General features: G+C 46.4%; 1 protein-coding gene across 2 annotated transcripts in view; it reads left to right on the plus strand.

The window, feature by feature from the left end:
• The window catches only part of psda (pleckstrin and Sec7 domain containing a), a 46,506-nt gene that overhangs the window by 2,439 nt on the left and 18,048 nt on the right, over positions 1-26,019 (plus strand). Inside the window, exons 2-7 of one of the 2 annotated variants that reach the window (XM_070976848.1) lie at positions 3,850-6,470; positions 7,175-7,283; positions 8,525-8,799; positions 8,881-9,155; positions 9,635-9,872; positions 9,964-10,223. In XM_070976848.1, the coding sequence (XP_070832949.1) occupies positions 4,026-6,470; positions 7,175-7,283; positions 8,525-8,799; positions 8,881-9,155; positions 9,635-9,872; positions 9,964-10,223 (3,602 nt within the window). In that variant the 5' untranslated portion in view covers positions 3,850-4,025. The remainder of the gene's footprint in view (positions 1-3,849; positions 6,471-7,174; positions 7,284-8,524; positions 8,800-8,880; positions 9,156-9,634; positions 9,873-9,963; positions 10,224-26,019) is intronic. The other variant, XM_070976849.1, reaches the window with a different exon arrangement.

A 26,019-nucleotide genomic window follows, 5' to 3' on the forward strand; every position in this document is an offset into this window, starting at 1 on the left:
TGTGTGTGTGTGTGTGTGTGTGTGTGTGTGTGTGTGTGTGTGTGTGTGTGTGTGTGTGTGTGTGTGTGTGTGTGTGTCAGCACATGTGTCTGCATACGTGTTGTTTTATAAGTGTGTGTGTATGTGTGTGTTGGTGGTGGATTGAGCAGTGCATGCTGGGAAGGGTTAGGAGGAGGAGGAGGAGGAGGAGGAGGAGGAGGAGGAGGAGGAGGAGGAGGAGGAGGAGGGGGTGTTTGGGGAATCCTATTAGCAGAGTCCAGGAAAAGTAGGGCTAACTGTGTGCTTATCAGTCTGAGATGCACACACACACACACACACACACACACACACACACACACACACACACACACACTCCACCTGCAGGGTGACAGTATTTCAGGAGCGTTTATCAGTGTTGAGCTGTCGCTGTCATATTTTCATATCTACAGATCTGAACGGACTTCAGCTGTTTTCCTTCGCGTTTCAGTTACGTGGCTGTAAACTGAGAGCAGAGTTCAACAACGTCAGATGAAACTCCTGCTGACTTTAAACTGTCTGCTGTTCACACCGGAAACACCACTCACACCATTAGCTGATTAATTGCCAACTAGTTCTCCAATGTGAGGATTTAGTTCTTAGTTTATTTAGTTGCACAAACATCAAGACACACAAAAAAATACTTCATTAGAATATTTCCGCACTAAAGATGTAAAAAGGATTGTGGTGGTGAGATTTTCATGGTTGATTAATGGATGAAATGATAAACAGATGAATCTATAGTGACAATAACTGTCAGTGCAAACAGGAAGTGATAGCCTGGTGTCAGAAATCTGATCTAGAGTCAGATCCTGGTTCAGGTTCAGGGTTCAGCTGCGGTCTTTGGAAACACTGAAATGATGCAGATGTTAAGTATCCCTGCAGAGTGTGAAGCAGTGGCAGGACTCAGTCAACAGGAGAAACACTTCAACTTCACTTTTGGTTCCTGGTGCATCATTTTTTAAACCATCATTACGGCAGCAGGGCATCCAGTCTGACAGCATTGCAGTCAGCCAGAGTCCGGCTGCACTGTCGCCTCACGTCTAGCTACTGAAGCTGTTTTGCGTGTGTTTGGAATGATTTGTATTGGCTGCAACATCATATCATTATTCGCTGCCGTGCGAGCCACTAATTACAGCTCGGCGAGGCTCACGAGCCGTGTGATGAGTAATGAGCAGCTGAGTCCTCTGAGGCTGCACTGACTGACTCTGCTTTGACTGGACAGACTCGTTTGGTTTCTCTGGACCAAAGTGTTGGACGCACACAGAGGGCCCAAGTGTCTGCTGATAGCCAGTCAAAATGGTCTCATCCACAGGCCTTTAAGTCATTGGGAAGTCAATGTTTGTCCCATGAGTGTGTCCCAGGTCTGCGAAGAGGAGGTAACTCCAGTTCTATGACTGCATGCGTCTACCTGCATGTTATCACAGCCACAGTCAAATCCATGTTGTAAAAGAACATGATGCCAGAACCAGTCATCACACACACACACACACACACACACACACACACACACACACACACACACACACACACACACACACACAAAGTGAATTTTCATCTTATGTCATTTGACTGCAGGATGATTTGTGTTTAGTTGCTCCAAACAGCCAGAAAACATTACCCATAAGCTAGCTAGCAATAGCGGGCACTGTGTGTGTGTGTGTGTGTGTGTGTGTGTGTGTGTGTGTGTGTGTGTGTGTGTGTGTGTGTGTGTGTGTGTGTGTGTGTGTGTGTGTGTGTGTGTGTGTGTGTGTGTGTGTGTGTGTGTGTGTGTGTGTGTGTGTGTGTGTGTGTGTTCGTTCATGTGACTTCAGACTCTCCTCATGATCTGAACAGCTGACCTCCATCTGAAGAGGGTGGCTGCAGATTCACTGTAACAGGATAACATCTGGAACAGACAAACAGTGAGACACAGACGGAAACTGTAGACGAAACACAGCAAAGAGAGAAAATAGAGCAACACAACCACAAATGAAAAAATAAGACACATAACACAGTGAATGGAGAGCACTGACATGAGTAGATTATTTAAAACTCAGATTTCACTCTATTCACCAAAAAAGCAAAAAGCCACCTGAGCAAAATCTAAATAATGAAAAGGAGTCTGACTGTAAGAAGTGAAAAGGTTTTGTTGGTATAACCTGCAGGTCAGTACAGTGGCTGTTCTCACCTGAATGTCTGAACTCCAAGCTGCTTTTCCTCATCTATTAATAGAAGAATCAAACTCTGGCACACATGTTCATGCTGCTTTGTTGGAGGATGGCCAAAGACGTGAATGGACATGTAATTACCAAAGTATTTGACCTTTTGAGAGGATAAACACACTCCAAGGACTAAAAGCTGAGACTGCAGTAGGTGTTTCATTTACAGATTTATTCACAACTTCATTAGCAAACAGGTGACAAACAAAAGTAAAAGCCAACCAATGTGTTAGAAAGGTGTTGTTCCACCAAGAGAACAGCTTCAGTGCCCTGTGTGCCATAAATTCACCAAACCTGCAGAACTCCTGGAGGGATGAACGGATTTCTTTCAAAAGATATTCACTCATTTATTGTTCTGATGATGGAGAGCACTGTCTAACATGTCACTGCAGTGTCCCACAAGTGTTCAGTCAAGGACTCCTAAAATCTCCTGAAATGCCACTAAAACCTCTTTAAAGACCCGTTGAAACTCCCCAAGGGCCACAAGAAGCTCCTGACAGCGACAACTAAAACCTCTTAAAGGACTCATAAAACATCCTAAAGGTAGACTAGAAAATACTCAGTGACCATTAGAACATCTTAAAGGACTCTAGAGTTTTTTAAGAACTCCTAGACCATCTTAGATAACCCCTACAACCTCCTCAGTGACCACTAGAACCTCTTAGAGGACCCTCAGTGACCACTTCAACTTAATGCTAAGGTTATCACAACAAACTCAAACTCGCATTTTAGTTAACAGAAATGAAAATAAAAACTAGTCTTAAAAAACATGTTTGACAAGTGTAATGATGAAATTCAACTGTCAAAAAAGTCACTGCATAGTTCAGGTTCTCCCAAAACCTTTCCAGAAACAAAACTTTTGACTTTTGTTGAAACTGAAGCTGACTTAACGGTCAGATTTCTCCATATTTACCCTGCTTTAACACCTACAAATGTAGGAATCTGTAGTGATTGACTTGCTCTCCGTCTCTGATGAATAAAACATCAGTTCTTTGGTTTCTGATGGTAGCAGTGAACCAGTTTGTCTTAGGACACTGGCTGACCTACATAGAAGATTCACAGTAGACTGCTGAAGTGTTTAAGTTAAAATTGGATCATTAGCAATGAGTTATATGGCTAGAAAACCTCCTTTAGTTACACTAACAGCATAAGAATGACATTTATTGTTGTCACTTCGCAAGTGCTGAAGAGACGTGTCTAAATTTTATATTTAGTAACTACTTTTAACAACTGGAACTGTTGTAGTAGAAGAATTTCCTGTCAATGTAAACAGCTGTTGATTCTACGACTGACTGAAAAGATGAAAAAGGCTGAAATGTATATGGTTGACTTGCATTTTAAGAGGCCCTTACCTCCAACCTGCAGCTTGTAGCCCTGCTTCAAAGCACACAACATGAACCTGTATGTGTTTGAATGTACATTTGAACGTTTGTATGTGTGAGACAGAATATCCCACTTTCTGTTTGAAGATGAGAAGGCTGTGTGTGATGAAAAGGAGGTTGTGACCTCTTGAAGAAAGTTAAGTTTAGAACAGAAAAAGTCTCTCCAGTGGGGAGTTGCTGTGGATGATAAACTGTGTCATATTAACTTCTCTGTAATATTAACTTTGTTCTGTCTCTGCTTTCTGATGCAGGTTGAAGAGATGATGAGCTGATGGAGGACGGACCTGGTAGTCCAGTTCCACCTCTGACCCTCATCAAACAGTTTGGCACTTTACTGGGTACAAGGAGGTCAAGGGATCCTTGCCACAAATAGTGAAGGTCCACAGAAAAAAGAAGACCAGGACATTTAGTTGATTAAGGTGCCAACATGTCTCAGGCAGGTAAAGTCCTCCACCTGTACGTTGAGGTGAGGTCTGTTGCTGAGGAGGAAGGGAAGGTGCCGGGAAGAAGAGATGATGGGACTGGTCACCTGATGCTTCAGTGCCCAGACGTCCTCCCTCACTCCCAGAGAAGCTCCACCCACTCCAGCCCCAGCCGCAGTCCAGATTTTTCCCCAGTCTCTCCGCACCAAACTGGCATTGGAGGCCCCTCAAAATCCTCTTCCAGGCACTCAGTCAGCTTTCAACTCCAAAACCCTGATGCTACAGGGTCCCCCACCCAGGTCCAGCGGCAGGATGTGTTGTATGACAGTTTCGGTCAACTACTCCAGGTCCTTGCGCCTGGAATGACCAGTTCAGACCAGCATGGCTCAGTGGGACAAACCTGTTCCTCTGACAGCGATCCCTACCAGGGAAGAGTACTTTTCTACCCATCGTCCACATCCTCTGGGAGGCTGACTGTACCCTCCACACCCACCAGCAACCGCAGGTCCTATGAGGTCCCAGAGTTGGGGGGTGAGCAGGGGAAGAAATCTGTGGTGACCTTTGGATACATAGAGAAAGCTAATGTTCACAGCGTGGGGGGCCGCCGTACCTCTATGTGCCAAAGTGAGTCGGACAGTCATCATAACAGAATGGATGGGCAGCTGCCTGCCCATTTCCGGAAGAGGCTGAGCGACCCAGCGTGGTACAATGGTCAGCCAGGGCAGGGTAATCCTTACTCCAGTCACCTCTACCTGCCTCAGAATCACTCTCCACATGGCTCGCCTTACATGCGGAGGACGACCCTGGACACAGTGGCCAGAGATGCCACCTGCAGGGCCTTGGAGGAGTTTGGATCCCCAGAACTCAGGCGCAGATATGCTCGTCACAGCCCAGAGAATTGTAGCCCGACCTTGCCAAGGAACTACCAGCCCCCTCGCTGCCGGTCATGGGCGGGGTCACCTGTCCTACCCCGCAGTACTCTCACCCTGCCATCTAAGGCCCAGCTTCTGGAGCTGGACAGGGGAGTTTGTCGGAGTTCAGTGAATGGACTACCCAGAAGTCCTGCTTCTGATCACCTGTGTGCCCACACTGGGTACTCCTCCCACTCAGTGGCTCCAACGTCAACTCTTAGGTCTCATGGCCTGCCCCAGAGCCAACAGAGGCCATGGGCGGGGGACGAGAGCCCCAGGTTGTCAAGCAAATTTCACCCACCTTTACCTGCAGGGAGACCCACAGACATCCAGCATGAGATCCCCACCAGCAACCACTCCAGGACTGGCTACCAGGCTAGTGGGAACCCCCAACACAGTGTTAATAATAGTTGTAGTGCTTTTGTCACCAATACCAGTCATAATGCTGTAGACAGTTTACACTCTAGTGCTAATGATGACTCCAACTTACCCAGAAAGACTTACTACAAATCATCACGCTGCAGTAGCAGAGCCAGTGATACAGTCAGCCCTACCACTGGCAGGAGAAGCATCTCCCCGTCTCCAAATGCTGAAGTGGCTTGCAAATTAGCTGTGGAGGCTGCCAAAATGTCCACTATTTTTGCGGACAGACGGACTCCCTCTCCAACACCTTCTCAAGCTGAGTCACTGAGGTCAGAGAGTCCCAAGACAGGAGGGTCATTCCTAAGAGAATCCCAACCTTATGCCACTCTTCATGGGCAAACCCCCCTGGAGCCTTTGCAGGCTGACAAGCAGAACCACAGATGGAAAACAGACAAAACAATACCTCAGACCAGACCAGGACGCGTCTCACCTCTCTTATCCCGGAAAGGCCTGTCTTCACCAGCGTCCCCAGCCTTGCCAGCTCGGTTGCACCGTGCAGCCACCTCTCAATCACCAGTTCAGTCACCAGACTTGGACCCACGGCAGCAACGGGGTTTATCACCCACCAAGGACATGTCTACCCTGCATCGCTATCAGCCGCCGCAGTACACCGGAGACCGCATATTGCCTAGCATGGAGCTGAGGCAGCACGATCACTTCTTTGATCGATCACTGAGGGACAGCCCTGAACTCTCCAAGAGACTTATCTCCAGCCAAAACACAGAAGCAATGCCTGTGAGCTGGACCTCCAGGCACAAGGAATGGAGGGAGGCTGGACCTGCCCAGCATGGGAGTGAACTCACTGAAGAAAAATACAGACAGTCAACCACTAGAATTTACACTCCAAGCACAGAGGAATATCATATGAAGGTCGGAGGAGACAAAGGAATAAAGATGTCAATGCAGGGGTACCAGACACCAGTTATAGGTGTGTCCAAGGATCAGGGAGAGGAGGTTCAGGATCACAGCGGGGCTGCTGGGACATCCTCTCAAAGCTCCAGTGGGGTAACGGGCAGCATGGGAGACAGTTCCCAGCTGGACAGAAATGACAGTCTGTCCCCTGAAACCTCAAGCCAGTCCAGCCACGATACAGCAGACACCGGATCAGGGATGCAGGTCGGCTGGGTGGGAGGTCGATGAGGGTTTGGGTGAATGTAAAAGGATTGGTGTGTGAGGCAGGATTCATGCTGATCATGCATGTATGTGTGTGTTTTGTGGGCAGGGTGATGAGTCGTCCATCTTTTCATTACATATGCTCACATTTACCTCAGCGACAATAAGCATACAACAGACGTCCGAGGTTTCTCTAACTCAGTTTCTGTTCGTCTGCGTGTTTTCTTATGGTGGGTTTGTCGATCAGTCTGTCAGTTTTGAGAAGCTTTAGCAGCATGTTTAATGTTAACGACAGATAGTTTTCTCTGTATCAGAACACTGCAGGAATATGAAAGTGTCTTTAAAGTGGCTTAACATGCTTGTGTAGTTTTTTTAGTTGATGCTGTCTTGAAGGGTCTTCTTCAGTGCTAGTTTACGCTCTTGTCGCCTTTCGTGTCCTGTGAGGCTGAGGACTTTAAAGGGTCGATTACATCAAATTTTAATTAATCAACTGGAATTTTTAGTTTTGCTTTATTTTGGTACAGCAGCTCAGAGGAAGTCAAACAAAACAAACATGTGCACTAATTGACTTCCAGTCGTTTCTATGACTGTAAACACGGCGCACAGGTCAAGGTATAATGTCTAAAAATGCTTTAGCTCTTTCTGATGTGTAGATTATTTCTGTGAGATTTCTGTACAAACGCATCATTTCTTTCCTCCTCATGCAGTCGGACGGCGGCTCAGCGACGATTCCGTCCTCGAGGTCGCAGAAGATCGCTCAAGCCAAGTGGGATTTCCTGTTTGGAGGGCAGACAGAGGAGAGCCGCTGCAGTAAAGGTACTCGACGTCCTGCCACTGACGGTTTTAAATGGGGTTCATGTGTTTTTACATTGTTTTTATCCATTTTTACATTTTGTTCCATTGTGTGCTCATTTAAACCCATTTGAAACTACATGTTCTTTAATGTCACTTTTTTAATTAAAGGGGATATCGGTCCTTTTTTCCATAAAAATCAGTGATCTGGGAATTGTTGATGCTTCTGCTTGGTCCATGTTTTGTTTTGTTTTGTTTTTTCTAGTTGGCATCAGTTTACAAATCTTCAATCTCAGCAGTTGGTGTTAAGTGTTACAACTGACCGGTTAAGACCGTTATAAGCCTTTACATCCTGGACAGGAAAAATAAGTCTAGAGTCGATCCATCAGTGCTTCATCCCAGTCCGTCTCCTTCACCTTCAGCAGTAGTGACGGTGTCGTCCACAGCCGTCGTCTTTGTTGACCTGAGTTCTACCTGCCAGCCGGTCAAAGGGCCACTCTGCCTTTTCTCTTGAATTGTTTTGTCACTCAGTGAAGTAAACAAGCAGCGTCAGGGGCTTCGTTTAAGCCAATTAGTTGAAGCTTAACATCAGCTAGAACAGGTCTCACAGTGCACAACTCTGCTCACGAGTATTACTACACACCTCTACTTTATTTAGCATCTTTGTCTGTGCGTATTTAAATGAAGAGAGTTTTTTTCCATTAATTAATCTCATGTTATCTAATGAATAATGTGCCCTGGTCACTGCTGAATTTTATTAAGGCTGATATCAATATTTGATTATTTAAAAAATCTGACTAATTAGTCTGGAGCTCTGATTTTAAAAGGTTATCAGAAAAGTCCAAAATATAACTGAAAACATCAAGAAGTCATACTGGTGGTTAAATATTTAAAAAGACATATAACGTGTAATACTTTTCCTTTAATCTCCCATCAGTTGGTTAAAAAAGCAAAACGTTTTAATTTGTTTTCCGTTACCTTCAGTAAGTTGCCTCCAATAAACATGTTTTCTGTCAGTTTTTCTCTTCAGTTGATCGACAGTGTTGACTGATGGGTGTTGGTTGTAGCACAGAAAAGACACGATTACTGCATTCATTATTCAGATGGTAAAATGTTAATTTAAGTATGTGAAAGACATTTTGGAGGTCAGTAATGTTTGATTCAGACAGGAAGTGACTGTATTTAAAACTGTATCATCCGTACAGAAAGGTGTGTTCACTTGTCTTCGCTGTTCTCAGAATCAACACGCATCTATTCTCCTGCAGACGCTCCGTCCACAACGCCGCCGATCAGCAGCTCGCCTAGCCCCACCCCTCCCTCCTCCCTCCATCTAAAACCAGCCAATCAGAGGAGGGGGCGGGACAGCGAGGGTCCAAAGTTGTCGCATCACAAGGTGCGGCAGATCGAGGTGGAACTGGTGACCCCTGGCCCCCGAGGCCACGCCTCCAAGACAGGCATCATCCGCCAAACCATCAAATACTCGGAGACGGACCTGGACGCCGTGCCGCTGCGGTGCTACAGGGAGACCGACCTGGACGAGGTGATCTGGTTTCATCTGGTCGTGTCCTTCATGGACTGTCGTAATGTTCACGTGTGATTACTCTCTGTCACAATGGTGCAGGTGATGCGGGCGGAGGCCGAGGCAGCCGACGAGGCGGAGGAGGACTCGGCCTTTGGGAGTAACCGAAGCGTCCCAGGAAACAGCTTCAGCCCTGCTGACACCTCCCTGAAACCCCGCACAGGTGGAAGGAAGGAGGAGGAAGAGGAGGAGGAGGATGAGGAGGAAGAGGAGGAGGAAGGAGTGGTGAGCTGGGCCAGTGTTCGGATGCTGGGGGACAGACAGAGACAGAGAGCCACCAAGGAGGAGGACGAGGTGTTCAGTCTGCTGCTGAAGGGGTGAGAGGTCGCACAGTTAGCAGCTCCTGTTAGCAGCTCCTGTTAGCATGAGCCCACAGCTATCAGTGGGTCACTGTGATACCAAAGGAAACAAAAAGACGAAGATCATCAGGTTCAGTCTCAAGTCCACGATGTGTGTGCCGCAGCGTCCGCATGCAAGTATAAAGGATTCAGATTTTACAGATGCTGTATATTCTCTCTTAAACTCGAGGCTATGTGAGCAGCAGGAAGGTGGTCTAAGTCTTAAAGATCCTGGTTTCCAAACTGAAGCTCTGTCACAAACGTGGCTTCAGAGGCATGTTTTTGGTGACTGGATCATGAGGATAACCAGACGTTGTGATTAGTGTGAATATAAGGTCACATGAGCCTTCTGTCCAATAAAACTGTCTCAAATGTAGAAGAGAAAAGGTGCGATGTTGGAAAGCTTGTTGATGCAGTTGTTGATCTGAACCAAACTTTGGTCTTTGTTTACCCTGCAGGCCGCTGGAGGCGTCGTCTAACTCTCACGATGGCCTCAAGTCCCCCATTTCCATCGGCAGCCCCCGCCGACCCTCTGACAGCAACCTTGACTCCTTCAGCCGGCATTTTGAAAGCATCATGGAGTCTCACCGGGCCAAAGGCACCTCGTACAGCAGCCTGGACAGCGTCGACCTTCTGACCTCTGGATCCACGTCTGTGTTCACCTTTGACCTGCCCACCCTCACCCCAGAGATCCAGGTAGGAGAGCGAGGCTGCGAATGACCTCAAGAAACATGTGGGTGTTTCCTGTCAGACTGCAGAAAGTAAGCTGATCTGTCTGTGTGTTCAGAGTCAGATCTGTGAGAGTGCCAAGCAGATCATCGAGCTGAGCTTCGCCCCGCTGGCCCATCCGGACCCGTCCGCCCCCTCGGAGACGTCTCGCTCTGAAATCACCCTCAGTGCCTCAGGGGCGGGGCTCCGAGGCGGCTCCAAAGATGACCCCGGCCCTCCGGTTCGATCCAGGTCGGAGAAAGAGACGTGGCGTCGCTCCATCCTCAAAGATGGCTTCCGCAAGGCGAGCTCGGCCCCGTCCCTCCACAGCAGTCCCAGGTGAGTCACAGCTGATGGTGCAGGTCCAGGCTGAGGACAGGAAGTGCTTGTTCTGGCCTCTGTTGCTCGGGGTTATCCTTTGTGGTTGAGCCTGTAAGGCCCTGTCCCTTCTCATGCAGCCTGGAAGAAGCTGAAGCCAGAAATCCAAACTCTGTTGCTCCCCTCAGGATCATTGTTGTCATGTGACCTAGTCGAGTCAGTGTAGACCAACAGATAAGACCCCAGACCCTCCAGACCCTCCAGGCCCTCCAGGCCCTCCAGACCCTCCAGACCCTCCAGGCTGGCTGCTCATGTTGTGTTTGTTTGACTAACCGCAAACTTGTCGGTGATGTTCATCACTGAGGCCGTATGACAGCTGAAAACATTTTAAAGGTTCTTAGTTTGCATTCGTGCATGATTTTAAGGTGGGATGAGGAATGGCAGCTGGTAAACATGGAGGTAAACAATACTGGACTTAATTACTTCTAAAGAACGTCTCTACAAATGTGTCATGAGGACGAAATGCTTTGCAGTTCATCAGAGATTATTTGTTGGATTTCAGGGTAAAATACTTCTCCGTAGTGCAGGAAAACACAGTGAAAATATCCTGATACCACCTTCTTATTTCATGTAATACTTCAGTTCATACTGGACGAACAGGTGTTGCTTTATTCAGATAAACCTGCAGCAGGTTTTGGTTCCACTGTTGGAGTATTTGTTGGAGCTCATTTTTTGCCCCATGCCCTCCGTCATGTGACTCCGCCATCAGACGGTGAAAGATTTCAGCTCTGCTGTGACATATGTGAAATATTCACTGAACTGCAGTTTGTCTCTGTCTGTTGTTCCTCATGTCGTCTTCGTCATCATCGTGGAATCCAGATGATGAAGGGCTGATTTGTTAAATCAGTCTGAATGTAACCCTCCTGTGTCCGGTGCTCATAGAAAGAGTCTTTGTTGGCTCATTTGTCTTCATTGGCAGCATGTCAAAGTCCAAACTTTATTTAAAATGTTTCATAGATACAATCAAATAACTCCATAAATAACGAGTGAAATGACGCCTTTATCAGGATGAAAGCTGCTGCAGTCACAGCGATCAGCCACAAGGTGGCAGCAGAGCGCCACAATGGAGTGGCAGTTCATTTGTTTTTTGTGTGTGTGTGTGTGTGTGTGTGTGTGTGGGCTAAGAGTGAGGAGGTTTCTATACATTTTCATCAGAGTCTAAGCGTTTAAAGGTTTGTTTGATGGCTGAAAGTGACGAGTGGATTATTTCAGTGAGGCTACTGAAGAACGTGTGTGTGTGTGTGTGTGTGTGTGTGTGTGTGTGTGTGTGTGTGTGTGTGTGTGTGTGTGTGTGTGTGTGTGTGTGTGTGTGTGTGTGTGTGTGTGTGTGTGTGTGTGTGTGTGTGTGTGTGTGTGTTTGAGGATTTAACTGAACTGTACACTCAGGCTGTGAGACAACACATGAGTTTAATTATAGAGTGTCTGATGTGTAGCTGAGCTGAACACACACACACACACACACACACACACACACACACACACACACACACACACACAGTATCTTGTGTGGGTGGTAAAGAGAGCGACACCGAGCGACCTTGTTTTTTTGAAAGTACTGAAGCTGTTTCTGGCCTTTATGAAAGCTGAGGGACGTTTCTGTTAAACCTGCTGGAAACTCGGCGTCTGATTCAGATGAAGTTTAGTGATGATGACGAGCGAAGAGTTCTTCATCGTTACCTGAAACACTTTTCATGGACCGCCTGTGCTGAGAAATGTTCTTTGGGTATTTTTAACTGTAATTTGGTCGTTTCTTTGGCTGTCAGCATGTTTTGTGTGGGGAGGATTTTATGAGCTGGGCCCATCCAGGCCTTTAAAACTCAGACTCACAAAGCTGAAATGAGAAGGTGTGGATTTAACTCTCTGAGCTTCAGATGAAGCTTTACGTCTGCTCTCATCTGCTGTGATCATTTTACCTCAAAGCTGTTTAAAGCTCAGATCTTCAGGCTTTTCCTTGTGCTCCATCTCTAATGTGAAGTTCATACTAAGAAAAGTGAAACTTTTTACTTTTTACAAGCTTCACTTCACGAGTCAAACTCCTTGGATTTAAGTTAAATTTATGCACATGAAGAATTTGAGTAGATGTACTTAGTTACTTTACAACATGACTCCTCTGTTCAGTCTGCTGCTGTCATACCTGGCCCTTCCTGTCTGGCAGCCAATCAGGCCTGGCACCTGGCCAGGCTGTGGCTGTGGTAACCACGGCAACAGCAGATTAACTTCCTGGAGCGTGAGATGTCAGAGTTTAAAATAGACAAAGGGGGATGTTGTGTTGTGGTTCAGCACCTGGTTCTGACACGGACAGGAAGAGGGGCTGCAGGTCACATGACCAGCTGGAGGTCTGAACAGAGAGCGTTCCTCAGCGCAGAACCAACACAAGGTTCTCCAGGCCGGGACCACAGGAGGAGAGCCCCCCCCCCCGTCCCTCCCCAGACATTTCTGTTCATGGCACCTGCTAACACAGGCGCTGACAGTCAGAGTCTGTCCTTTCAGAGTCCTTTTAACTGTTGAGTGAAATGAACGTGTCGTGTTATTCAGTGTAGCTTCATCTTTAGCTTTTGATCGTTAATGTTTAATGTTTATTTCTTGTGTTTTAGGAAAAGCAGATAGTAAAAAGCCGTTTAATGTGTTTGAACTTGCTCAAACTCGTACAGTAACGGCGTCCTGGTGGTCCAGGACTCTAAGGCGCTGAGCTTTGTTCAACACCTTGTTTTCTGTCTTGTTCTCAGCCTAGCATTAGCTTCAAACTAGCTTTAACCTACAATTAGCTTGCTCATCATGCTAGCTTCGTAGCACTGTTAGCTCGCTCATGGGTTAAAGCCTACAGTTAGCTCTGTGTTTTCATCTGAAGCTGAAGCTTGAACCTCCATGAACTGTGAAAACAGCTTCTTCCAGTCAGAACAAATCAAACCAGCAAACGTTCCCAGTACTGACCTCTGTTTTTATATGTCGTGATGGTCTGGTGAGGACAGACTGACCAGGACCAGGGTCAGTTTCATTCAGTGCCCACAGTAAGAAATGTGTACAAGACTGATCCTGCAGGAGTACAACCAGTAATCTATTACTTTTAGCTTCATTCAGCATGTTGCTCATTTTTCATTAACTCTGAACTTGATGTTCAGGACTTGATGTTCAGGAGCTTTTGTACCAGTAAACTAAAGATCGGCCTCACATGAAGGTTTGATCCTCTTTGTGTGTCAGTTTCCCTCCTGCACTCACGTGTTTTTCTTTTATAAATAAATAAAAGAGAAAAATAATAAATAAATAATTCTTTTAGGCGAACCTCCTGTTTTTTTTATTAGCTTTTCACACACCTTCAGACATAGTTCGGTGGTTTGGAAAGATGATTTGGAAACCCTGGTGGCATAACGTGAGCATCCACATGATTCATATCTCTTATAAATAAGCGGATCTGGTTTTCAGTGTGTCTCTAGTGCGACGGTTTGCATCCTGGTCTCGTTCTCAGGCATCTTTCCTGTCACCATGTTTCTCTGTGGCGATCTTCTTGATCCGCTCATGTGACATTTGGTGATCAGTTTTGGTTCCGCATCCCGTCGGTCTCGGCTTCCCGCTCCCCATGGTGACTTTAACCAAACCGCAGCACGTGGCGAGTCCCACCAGGACGCCAGCAGCTGTGCTTTCACTGCCTTCATCTGAGACCGCAGGACTCAGCCGGTGTGATGGAGCGTTTGGTCCATCTTAACTCTGCTGCTCTGCTATTACAGATGCTGTGAAGTCTGTATTTAACGAGTCGCCATCTTATTATTCACTCCACGTCTTTCTGTCACCTCAAGGAACTCGTTTCAAGCTGGAGAGAGTCTGCTTTACTGTCCTCGTACACTCAGAGCGTCATCAGTGGGAGATAATTACAGGAACGTGTGTTAACGGCTGCGTGGCGTTCGTATTCACATCGCCTGCAGTGTTCAGTGCAGTAGAAGGAGAAATTCACCACAACGAACGACAAATGAGTCCAACATGATTCTTCTTCTTAAAGTTGTAATCCTTCAAATAGCTGTTGTCTTGTTTTGTGGACTCATTTCAGCACGAACCTCCATGACAAGTTTATTGTCTTTCAAAATAAAAGCCCCATGTTTGTCCAGGTGACATGTATTAATGTGAAGCAGCCATTGCCAATAAGAGCTGCTGTATAGAGAGATAATTACTGAATGGATTAGCCTACAGCTTAAACCTACGTTAGCTTTTAACTCAGGGCTTTGATAATAAGGTGTATTCATGGCTTTGGCTCATGATTAGCTCTATCTACAGGAAAGCTTTCAAACATGGCTGAGTTCATCTGTTACGTCCCAGCGTTAGCTTAGCAAAGATCGTTCATGCTGGAGTTAGCTTTAGCTGTAGCAGGCAGTTAGCGGCTGTTCCTGTCTGTAAATTGCAGGTCATTAGAAAAATTTAGTTCTCAGATGAACGCCTAGAAGCTCAGTCCTGTTTTTCAGGGACTAAAAATAAAAACCTTTGTCGTATTTTCTTGTTCGTGTGTGTTTTTAAACTCTCAAAGCTTCGGACAGAAACTCCTCAGAGCACTCGAACATATTCAAGGAATGAAATGAAAACACTGAAAGTGCTGCTGGGAGCTTTCTGTGTTTCAGTCTGGAGGAGTTCACTGGTTTCCTTTGGCCTCCGTCCACTCCCTGCACTGGGTGTGGATGCAGAATTCAAATTCAAACACAAACTTTATTGTTTCCAGTTGAAAACAAATCAAACCGCAGTGAAAGTTTCCTGAAAGCAAAGCAGAGAAAAACAAGATCACACCCATACAACAGCTTCTTCTTCTTCTTCACTATACTGAGACTCCTCCCAACACACACACACACACACACACACACACACACACACACACACACACACACACACACACACACTTTTATCAGCTTATAGAGGGAAATTCCAGATGGATTCATTCAGCCAGCGTTTCACAGACGGGATGGAAAGACAGACCTCCCACTCCTGTCAGACAACTAGAAACACTCCCTGAACACAAACTCTCAAACCTCCTCCTCCTCCTCCTCCTCGCTCTCTCTGTGTGGATCTTTTCCATCTGCTGTCTGGGTGCTGTGACCTCTGACCTCTGACCTGTTTTACGCCTGGCTGGTGGTGATGCTGCTGCTTTACGAACTGTTGAAGCGTGCAGACGTTCCTCTGGTGTCCGAATCCTGACGGCCTGTTATTATTACAGCTACTGCTGCTATTAAAGCTTCTTTGTATGAAATGTTGAGTATTAATACAGCAGCAAACAGCTGTTTGCTATGAAAAAATAAAGTGGTGTGTGTGTGTGTGTGTGTGTGTGTGTGTGTGTGTGTGTGTGTGTGTGTGTGTGTGTGTGTGTGTGTGTGTGTGTGTGTGTGTGTGTGTGTGTGTGTGTTTTGCAATTAGATTTTTGTTCTTTCGTAGCTGGTTCAGCTGCACGTGCATGTTAGTGCACGTGAGCGTGCATGTTAGTGCGTGTTAATGCATGTTAATGTGTGTTAGCACACCTGTGTCCTCCTGTGACGCTGCTGGACCTCCTCGTGTTCATCGGCCTCCTCGCAGCTTTAAAAGTGTGCCTTTGTTTTCGGAAGCTAGCGAGAATGCTAATAATTGTGCTACATGGATTTACGTCTCTCCGCAGATTGAAAAAATATTTCGTACCAGTCTGAATGTGTTTCTAATGTGGCTAAAATAACTCCTGACTGTCAAATTCAATATTCCCGTCACTACATTAGTAACTTAGCGCTGCGTCGTCTCGCCTGCTGTGTGTTCGCATGGTGTCACTTGGCGTCGCTCACAAAGCGGTAGGGTCATCCTATTTCCTGTCGTGTGTTCTGGAGCAGCTTTCGGGAGGTTTGGCGGACGAGACGATTTGTTTTGGTGTTAGACTCTGGTGCAGTGCGACATCTAGTGGCTGAAAATCAAATACAACCTCATCTGATAATATTAAGTCACCAAATACGTCAAATTGAATTTAAATTTCATCGTAGTTTTGTTTGTTTTCGATGACATTAAATTTCAAATCATGTCAAATAATTTGTAATTTATATTCAGGTCGGCATATTCACCATTAACTAGTTTCTCATTAGCATGCATATTTGTAGCATATTAGCTCTTTATTAGCCAGTAAGATCAGTAAAATGCAGTAAAAGTTGGAAAAGAGGAGTTTTAGGAAGCTGGGAGTCTACGAGCTGAACTTTAATCGTGACACGTCCTTTTTTCTTTGTGTTGTTGGGTCTTTGTCCAGAAGACGTCCTTCTGTTCTCTCGCAGTGAATCAAACTTAACGTTTGTCACAAAGATCTGAGAAAAGAGTCCGATGAAAAGTTCCAGGAAGGTAAGAGGAGACAAAGAGAGGAAGAGGGGAAGGAGAGGACAGAGGGAGGAGGAGGAGGAGGAGGAGGAGGAGGAGGAGGAGGAGGGGCATCCCGGGTCAAACAGGGGAGGAAACACATACCTCCTCCTCCCCCCTCGGTGGAGGAAAATAACCCAGCTGATGGACGAGCGGGGAGGGAGGAGAAGCTCCGACTGTGACGAGGAGGAGGAGGAGAGAGAAAGTTGTGCAGTGAAGTTGTTGAGAGAAAAGCTGCTGTTGAGATTTTTGGTGTTGAAGAAACCGAGAGGACGAGGAGGAGGAGGAGGAATGAGGAGCTGACAGAGCAGTGAGGAGGGAAAGCAGACGAAGGAGGAGGACTGAAACCAGCCGGGCTGGAGAGGAGGAGGAGGAGGAGACGCTGCCGCTGCCGGAGGAGAAGGCTCTGAATGAAGCAGCCGGACTGAAGCAGAGCTGGAAACAGGCGTCTTCCGATGATGTCACCTCATTAACGTTTGGATGATGTCACTCCGTTTCCCTCGGTGACGCCGATGTGGATGAGGGTTGATTGGCGGCTGCTCAGCCGCTGACGTCGCAGGCTGGGTGCGGGGGTGGGCGGGGCCACGTCGACATGGCCAGCTACCTGCTGTGCTGGGGGGGCGGGGCTCTGGAGGACAGGTACCTGTACGCTCCACCCTACCCGGCCGTATACAGGTGAGTCTGCTGGTCCGGGTCTTCAGGGTCACAGCTGATGCTTGAGAGTTTGAAAAATAGATCCTGGTGATTGATTGATTGATTATTAGTTTACTCTTTTGTAAATTGTCCGTTTTTTACTTGGAAATGCTTCAACCAGACGAATGATTAAGAATCGTTTCTGTTGATCGACTCGATTTCAGCTCGAGATCCTTTAAATCCGCTTCTTAAAGAGAAACTTTAACTGTTGCTGACAGAAACGAGCAGCCAGCAGCGCAGTCGGACGTATTTACTGAAACAAGCGGGAAGAAGCGCCATCTTTTACAGTGTGAAAACCTGTCTGCGCCCTCTGCTGGACAAATCTGTGATGACATGCTGAACCTCCAGTGGTGGAAAGTAACTCAGTACTCATTTGAGTACATCTACTTTTATGTTGTACTTTTTACATTTACCTGACAGCTTCAATCGATCGATGGAGAAAATAATCAGCAGATTGATCCAGAATGAAAAGAATCATCAGTTTCAGTCCAACACAAAACAGATGAAAGAGACCAGAGACACAGTGGACACTTTACTGAAGTACTGTTACTTTCAATACTTTTACTGAAGTTACATTTTCATTGCAGGACTTTTACATGTAACAGAGTATTTTTACAGTGGAATTAGTACTTTTACTGGAGTACAGGATCTGAGTACTTCACCGCTGGAAAGCCGCGTGTTTGTGATCAGATGATGCTGAGTTTGATTGATTGTGTGCTGGTCCATTTGATGATTGGTCTGTCTGTCTGTCTGTCTGTCTGTCTGTCTGTCTGTCTGTCTGTCTGTCTGTCTCTCTGTCTCTCTGTCTCTCTGTCTCTCTGTCTGTCCATCTGTCTGTAGCTCCTTCTTGTCTGCTTCATCTCGTCTCAGTTAACAGTTTTTAACGTTTTGTTTCGGATGTTTTTCCACACTTTAAAGAAGAAATCCTTTTAGCTTCTGGCTGAGTTTGAAACATCAGCTGCAGATGTTTCAAGCTGCACTAAATGGATTTCAAAAGGTGAACAGCATGAAGTTTTGCAGTGAGGGGGCGCTGCAGCAGCTAACACACAACACAAGATGGAGCAGCAGACGCTGAGGCTCATGGGTACTGTAGTAGTTCGAGCCTTCCACAAACCAAACTGAGAGGAAAACCTGATTCACCTGGAAGGTGAAAGACCTCAGCCTTGGCTTCCCGTGTGGTTCACCTGTCCAGGACGCTCCACTGCTTCACTGAGGGTCTTAAACTCTTCACTGTGGTTCCACCCTGATCTTGCAGTTCTCAGTAGAACCGGTGGCTTCACTGGTTCCTGGTTCTTGATGAAACATGAGGTCACGCTGATTCTTTTCCCGCCTTGTTTGTCTGATGCTGCTCTTAAATCATCTGAACTCTGCTGCCTGTTTCTCATTTGCGTCTGTTTTCTGTCTGTTCGTCTCTTCAGTCCTGACCTCACAGTTTCTGTTTCACAGTTTTAGAAACTAACTACAGAAATGCTGTTTTTGTTGATCTACTGATGCAACTCAGTGAAATGTGTTCAGAGCTGAAGCTTTTTCTGTGCGACCTGCAGAAGAACCTGCAGACACATTTGTAGCTCGTTTTTGTACCAGATGGCATCAAGAAAGCGTGTCAGGTTGCTTTATTTACAGCAGGGAGGACACTGTCGCACGAGGACACCAGCTGCAACTGTTGGGGATCGAGCTTTCTAGCAGAGATCTTTTATCTTTCACCGTCACATTTTCTGTGTCCACTTGGGGGCAGCATGACAAACACATCCGACATGTTACCGCCTTCTTCAGTACTGTGTAGCTTGTTTGATGAAAACAATTGAGACTGAACCAGGCAGCAGCTAAAGAGGCCGAAAGCTCCTGAGCTGCAGATGGTTTGTTGTTGTAGAAATATTGTTGCAGCTTTAGCTAACGTGACTTGAAGTCTGGACCTTTTCACATCCACTTTTTGTCCCATGATTCTCTTCAGCTCTGATTACGATCTGATCCTGGTGTAAAACTCTGCTGAATACTTGGAATATTTGGATTAGTTTTAGTGTGAAAACCTCCAATGAAAATCCTTGATGTTGGCCCTCAAAGCACAAAAGTCTGTCCAGAATCTGTTCTCTGTGCTGGTTTAACTGGAGGAGGAAATGCCCCCCGGCACTGCTCTCCACAGAGGTCAAAGGTTAGATGGTGAGACTCAGAGTCCTGCAGTGATGTTCACTGATGGACAGCAGCAAAGTCTTGAAGTCTTCAACCTTCCTCATGCTGTCTTCACCCTCAACCAGTGGTGGACAGTAACTAAGCATGTTTACTCAAGTTCTGCAATTACTCAAGTACTGTAAAAAGTACAAATTTGAGGTACTTGTACTTAACTTGAGTATTTTTACAGTGTAGTTTTAGTAATTCAGAGAACACACAATCCTCAGTGTGCAAGTGTGAAGAAGCACAGGAGAAATATCCATGTTTTAACCTCTTCAAACGTCTGATGATGCTTAGTTATTTGACCCTCGCAGCTTTCTGTACTTCGCCACTTTTAAACGAAATGAAGGATTGAAGGAGAGCTGGAACAAAGCAGGGGTGTGTTCAGAGAGACTTCTGCAACGTCTCAGAGGAGGACAGCGCTGACCTGAGCACATCTGACTTCCACTTAAAGTCCATTGATAGATGGACCTCCGCTGACCCTCAGGCTGGTCTGTGGGTCCTGCTGATGGAGGGGCTCCTGATGGAGGAGCTCCTGATGGAGGGGCTCCTGATGGAGGGGCTCCTGATGGAGGGGCTCCTGATGGAGGGGCTCCTGATGGAGGGGCTCCTGATGTCTTGATGATGTTTGGTTCAGTTTTAGCGTTAAACTGCTTGAACCCGTCGATCCGACTCAGCAGTAACTCGACTCTGCTTCACTCTGCATCGCTTCAAACAGAATCCATAATGAGCTTCCTGTGTTTTTAGTCAGTCCAGACCTTTCTGCTGCAGGCAGAGGATCTCCTCTGCAGTTTGGAGGAAGTTTGCTGTTTGCAGTTTTCTTCTTCTTCCATTATAGATCAAGCACTTGTTTCGCAGTGAGGCCTGAGTGGAACATGTGAACTCTGTTATCTGCTGTCTAACAAAGCACCCTGGATATCAAAGAGCAGCAGCAGTCGTATTGATGGATCTGTTACATCATTTTACTGCTAAATAACAAACAGAACGTTGCATTTCACACTTTTCATGTCGTTTCCTGTGGCATCAGACTGACGTCGTGTTTAATGGAGCTGCTAGCAAACAGCAGTAATGAATACACATCTGTTAAAACAACACGCATCTGTTTAAACGCTTAGAAGTGACGCATGTCGACAAAGACATGAAGTGGACCAGCGAATTATGACTCGTGTCTGTCAAGCAATGGATGGATGGACGGATGGATGGATGGACGGACAGGCGGATGGATGTGTGGATGAGCGTACAAATAAACCAAGAACCTGCAGCTCACCTCTCGAATCTCTCGAAGTCTTTAACAACAGCAGAGTCTCTCTAACCTGCATTAATTGAATTAATTATATTGAAGTGATCATTAATTAATGATGCTTTTTTCCTCACGGCAGCTCGTCTGCTGAGGACAGCTGTTTGGATTACATTCAGCTGCTGTTTCTGAGGACAATGGACAAATCTGTCGCGTCCTGAATGTCCGATCAGAAGAAGCTCATGTTGTTTAGTTTAGAGGACTCGAGTCACGGCCTCTTAACACATGACCTGCATGTTTTGGTGCGTTGGTTTTAAGGCCCGCTTGCATCTTCATTGTTTTTCATTTGATTGCGTCACCTCTAAAGTGAGTGTTGCAGGAGGACGACGTCCTTGTCCACAGAGCTGTGATTGGTCGGGTTGGTCTGCAGCCAGGCATTTCCTCAAATGGGGTCACATTTGATCTCAGTTTGCATGTGTATATGCACAAACTAATGATGTGACCTCATAAACCAGTTCTGTGAAAGTGGAACCAGTGACGTCTGACTCACTACAGCACCTAGTGTGGATTCATCCGCCGCTGAAAATAGTCCCAGCAGATGCTCCATTTCCTCCTGTTTGCCTGCTAAAAGCTACAGTGAGCAGCTGTTTGAGGAAAACCGTTTTAAAGCTGAAACTTTACATCTGCGCGGTGTTTGTAAAGGTTTGTTTCTCCAGCAGGAACCAATGGGAGCGGAGCGCCGCAGACAGGAAGTCAGACAGAGGTTGTTGTTTGGGGTCGATGTACACGCAGACATGCACAGACCGACGCCTTCGAACAGATGGCTCGTGCTCGTGTTGTGTGACAGTCAGTCAGTGTGTCGGTGGCTTGTTGTGGTTTCAGACTGGATGAATGAAAGCTGGCTGACACACCCTGGAAAATAACAGTCTGTCTCTTACTCTGTCCTCTGTCTTTCTCTATATTTGTCCCTCGTTTGGTCCTATTTTCTGTCTTTCTCTTTCTTCTGTCTTTTGATCTCTGACTCAGATTCTTTCTTTTCTCTTCTGTTTTCCCTCTCTGATGGTCAGTGAGTCATCGTTTTCAGCCTCTCTGCCGGTGAGACGGCCGGTGGATCGAACCATCTCAGCTCAGAGACGGGGAGGTTCGGGGTTATTTTTCTCTCGCTCCATTGGTTCTTTGGGTGAAGTGAATTATATATTTGGAGTTGGGAGACTGGGTCAAGGATGTGGTCAGACTGTTGGTGTTCTGGGTCTTTGCCTCGCAGTACTGCGGTGGTGGTGGTGTTATATGTGAAGGCTGGTGGAGATGGGAAACATTCCCATGTTTAGGACTCGCAAGCGTTCTGTGATCGTAGAGTTGGTCGTGTGAGAGATGAAACACTGACAAAATGAGAGTTTAATTATTGTGAACTTTGGTGGATGTGAGACGTCGATGTTTGATTTTCTTCGGTTTAAGAAAAAGTTGCCCATTCATCTTCCAACAAGATGCCCAAAACCCTGCTTTTATTTCAAGCAGATTAGATGCTGTAATGCTCCTTTCACCGGCCTTTCTGAAGATCCCTCGATGGACTACAGTTAATCCAGAAATCTGCTGCCGGGTGGTCAACAAGAACAAGAAGACGCCATCTCAGCCTTACTCGTTTACAAGGCTCCTAAAGTTAGCCTGCAGTACTCTTTCTTTGTCATTTTATAATTATATAAAAAACATTTGAGATGACGTTTGGTTCAATCTGCTCCGAGAACTTTTCTTCATTTTGTTCTGAAAGTGGGAAATCACTTTGTTTTGTGAATTGAACTCATCTAAACTAGCCGCAGACCATCATCTGTTCAGTTGTCTGTCCGTTCTACTGGGCTGCAGTCAGGCGCGGACCGGCCCCCGGTGGCTGCTGGGTAAAAAAGAAAAATGAAAAAACAAGAATTTCCTGGCGTCCTGTTGAGTGAAGTTCCCTGGCTGCTGGTGAAGAGGTTATTTCTGTCCTGGATGAATGGCTCGTGTTGGTGGAGGAAGGACTCGTCGACAGAAACATCCGCACACACATTCACTCCGTTCCCTCGTCTGCACATGAGGAAATACTACGAACGCTGCAGCGCTCCTCTCAGTTTGTGGCTCGTGTGTGTATTTTGGGTGTTTGAATGGGTTCCACGCTGCCGTCGTTAAACCAGGAACAGCCTTTGTCATATCCTGTGTGTGCAGCAGAGCCCGGCACGGCGAACTGTTTCTCCAGCTGTTTCAGGGGTCCAGATAAGTCTGCTGCCCCCCCACCTGGAAAAACAATCACGCCAATCAGAGCTGTGGAGGTCAGATTAAGCATTTAGCTTCCTGTCAGTTGATTTGCAGAAATCTTGGAAGATAATTCAGAGATTTTTCTCAGACAGCAGAAATAGTGTCTGAAATGGGCCCACACGCTGGAACCGTCCGGCGTCTTTGCTTGAAGCAGCTGCCCAGAAACAGTTAATGAGTCCGTCCAGGAAATAATCCAAGAAATATTCCATCACACGGCCTCCTGAGCAATCTCACATTGTTTTTAGATGTTTTCTGCCCGAGGTGCTGGGAGGTGGATGTTTTGGACAGAGCCAGCTGCTCCCCCCTGTTCTTTGTGCTAAGCTAACCAGCTGCTGTCTGTGGCTTCATAGTTAGCGTGCAGACGTGAGGGTGGAGTCAGTCTGACCATGTGACTCTCAGAGAGGAAGAGCGGCGTTAAGCCTCCCGCTTTCACCCTGAACTCTGACGCTGGACGTCAATCAGGGCGATTACGTCAGAGCTGTCAGGTGTGTTCACACTCGATGCAAAGTGTTTTTCTTTGCGTGTATTATCCCCACAAACCAGGAGCTCCGGTTCCTCCTCTTCTTTTCCTCCAGGCTCTCGTCTTATTTCTGTTTGTTTATGAATTTGAGTCATAAAACCTCGAGACAACACAAGCTGCTCCAGTGATGTCACATGTGGCGACTTTGCCTCGTTCACACCTTCAGTCAGGTCTCTGGCTCTTCTGGACTCCCTCCCTCCTCATCACGCGTGCGCAGCTTCAGGTCAAGTTCCACGGTGTGCGGTGATGTTGACCAATGGGAGCGCAGTGTTCACCTGCAGGGTGTCTCTCATCAGAGCCTGTAAGCAGACCGGGTGTGAGATTGGAGCTGAAACACCTGATCGACTGACAGAAAGTTGACCAGCAGCTGTTTCCATTTCTAAAAGCAGTTTTTGATGTGTGTTTCTTCTCCAGTGGGATCATTTGTTTTGTCTTCTGCAGCAGTAAACTCAATATTTTGGGGTTTTTTTTGGTTGTAGAAGGACAGAACTGCAGCCGTCATCTTTGACTTTGAGAAGCTCTGATGGACGTTTTCTGACATTTTATTGATTGATGAGGTGATTGATAAAATGTTGGGGGATTAAAATAAGATCATCCTTTATTGAATCTCAGAGGAGAAATGAGTCCAGACAAACAGAGGGAAGTATAAACTGAATAAAAACAAGAACACAAATAAAAATGGAAACTACACAAGTTCACGTAAAGTCCTGGAGAATCAATGAAGGAGTGAGAGAGCCGCTGCCACAGCCCGGGATGAGGTTACCCTGATGACATCACTGTGACATCATCAGGGTTATTTCCTCCTCCAGAGACACAGAAGACAAGCACTGATGTAAAAATATAAACTGGCCTTTGTGCGTGAAATCAGTGGAAAGTGTTAAAGTGAAAGAGGTTGACCTGAAGTAGCTGAGTGGGTCTGGTCCTCTGAGGGGAAGTTGGAGTTCATTAAGGGAAGTAGATGGAGAGCACGCTGTGATTCAGCCACTTCCACTTACTGACTCTCATTCACAACTCCCGACGGTCGAGTTTCTCTTCACTGTTTCAGAAAGTCGGTTTATTTAAAGAGAGGCTGCGATGAAGAACGGCTGATGGAGAACGGACTCGTTTCAACGGTGGCAGCGGCAGAGAGGTGCGTTAAATTAAAAAGAACTGAGCTCGGCTCGGCTGGAGTGAGAGTAAATGAAACTGTATTGATCCCTGAGGGGACGCTGGTCGATGCAGCAGCAGCAGCAGCAGCAGCAAACACTGCAGTTATGAATAGACTGCAGTCTGTTAAAGGGAATATACCCACATCCAGCGCTGCCCATGTTTACATGCTGAGGGTGATGAGAGGCATCAAGTACATGAGAGGACAGGCGACGCCGCTCGTTTACTGGTTTAGCAAATGTGTCAAAGAGTCGGGACGAAGGTGTGAGAAGATCAGCTGGTTTCAGTCTGCGTGCTAACAAAGTGACTGTTGTTCAGGCGTTCAGTGTCAGCAGGACGTGCTGAGAGTCGATCAGGAGAACAGACGGAAACTTTATTTTTACACTGTAAAATGTCCAAAACGCGACACCTGTGAGAGAACTGTGAGACAGCCCTGTGAGCAGTGCGCTCAGCTAAAGGCTAACATGCTGGCGTCACACAGGTGTCCTGTTTAACATGTTCACCAGCTGAGTTTAGCATGTTAGCATGCTAACATGTGCTAATTAGCATTAAAAAGTCATTATTGAGATATTTTTATCTGAATCACACTAGTGCTGCTAACCTGGCTGACGTTTTCCAGTTTTTACCACCAAGCTTTTCCCATCATGCTTTGGGGGATGGAAACAGGACAGATTAGGGTGAGAACTCTACCTGAACCTTGCTTTTTTATCCAGACTTTCCTAGATTTTGCTGAATCTGCAGCATGCTGTATTTAGCTGCTGGCACTTCCTGTTGGCAGCGTAACCATAGAAACAGCAATCAGTGTTTTGCTGCTGACACTGAAGACGCCTGAATGTTATGAGGCGAGACGGGAAGTGTTAGTGGACGTCAGTTTGAAGTGGCCAACGTGTGAAAAACCCAGTTCAACACACTTTGAAGTGACCCTGTCTGACATGGAGACACGCTGCGTGTCCTGGAGGACTTCAGCGTCCCTGACAAATGAGAGGAACTCTGGTCAAATATGATCTGTGATTATGGACCCTGTTTTCTCATGTTTGTGTGTCTAAGTGATGAATGGCGACAGCAGTTTGTGAAATTGGTTCAGTATTGAACGAGAGCGCTGCAGCCGGCAGACAATCCCTCCTCGCCGTCAGTGTTTTAGACCTTTTTGTTCAAGACTAAGATCCTTTCACTTAACCAGAATCAGCTCTCACCAAAGCCACCAGACTCCATTCACAAAAACAGTCATTGAACAGACGAAATGAATGAAGGGTGTGTTCTGATGTCAGTGGCAGGTTTACTGTGGAATCGTCCTTCGTGTCACTCTTCTGTAAACTTTGGTCACTTACGTCCCAGCTCACGGTGTCCAGACCTGGACCACCTCATCAGGTGGGCCTGTGACA

The sequence above is a fragment of the Chaetodon trifascialis genome, chromosome 13 (assembly GCF_039877785.1).
Source record: "Chaetodon trifascialis isolate fChaTrf1 chromosome 13, fChaTrf1.hap1, whole genome shotgun sequence".
Classification (NCBI taxonomy): domain Eukaryota; kingdom Metazoa; phylum Chordata; class Actinopteri; order Chaetodontiformes; family Chaetodontidae; genus Chaetodon; species Chaetodon trifascialis.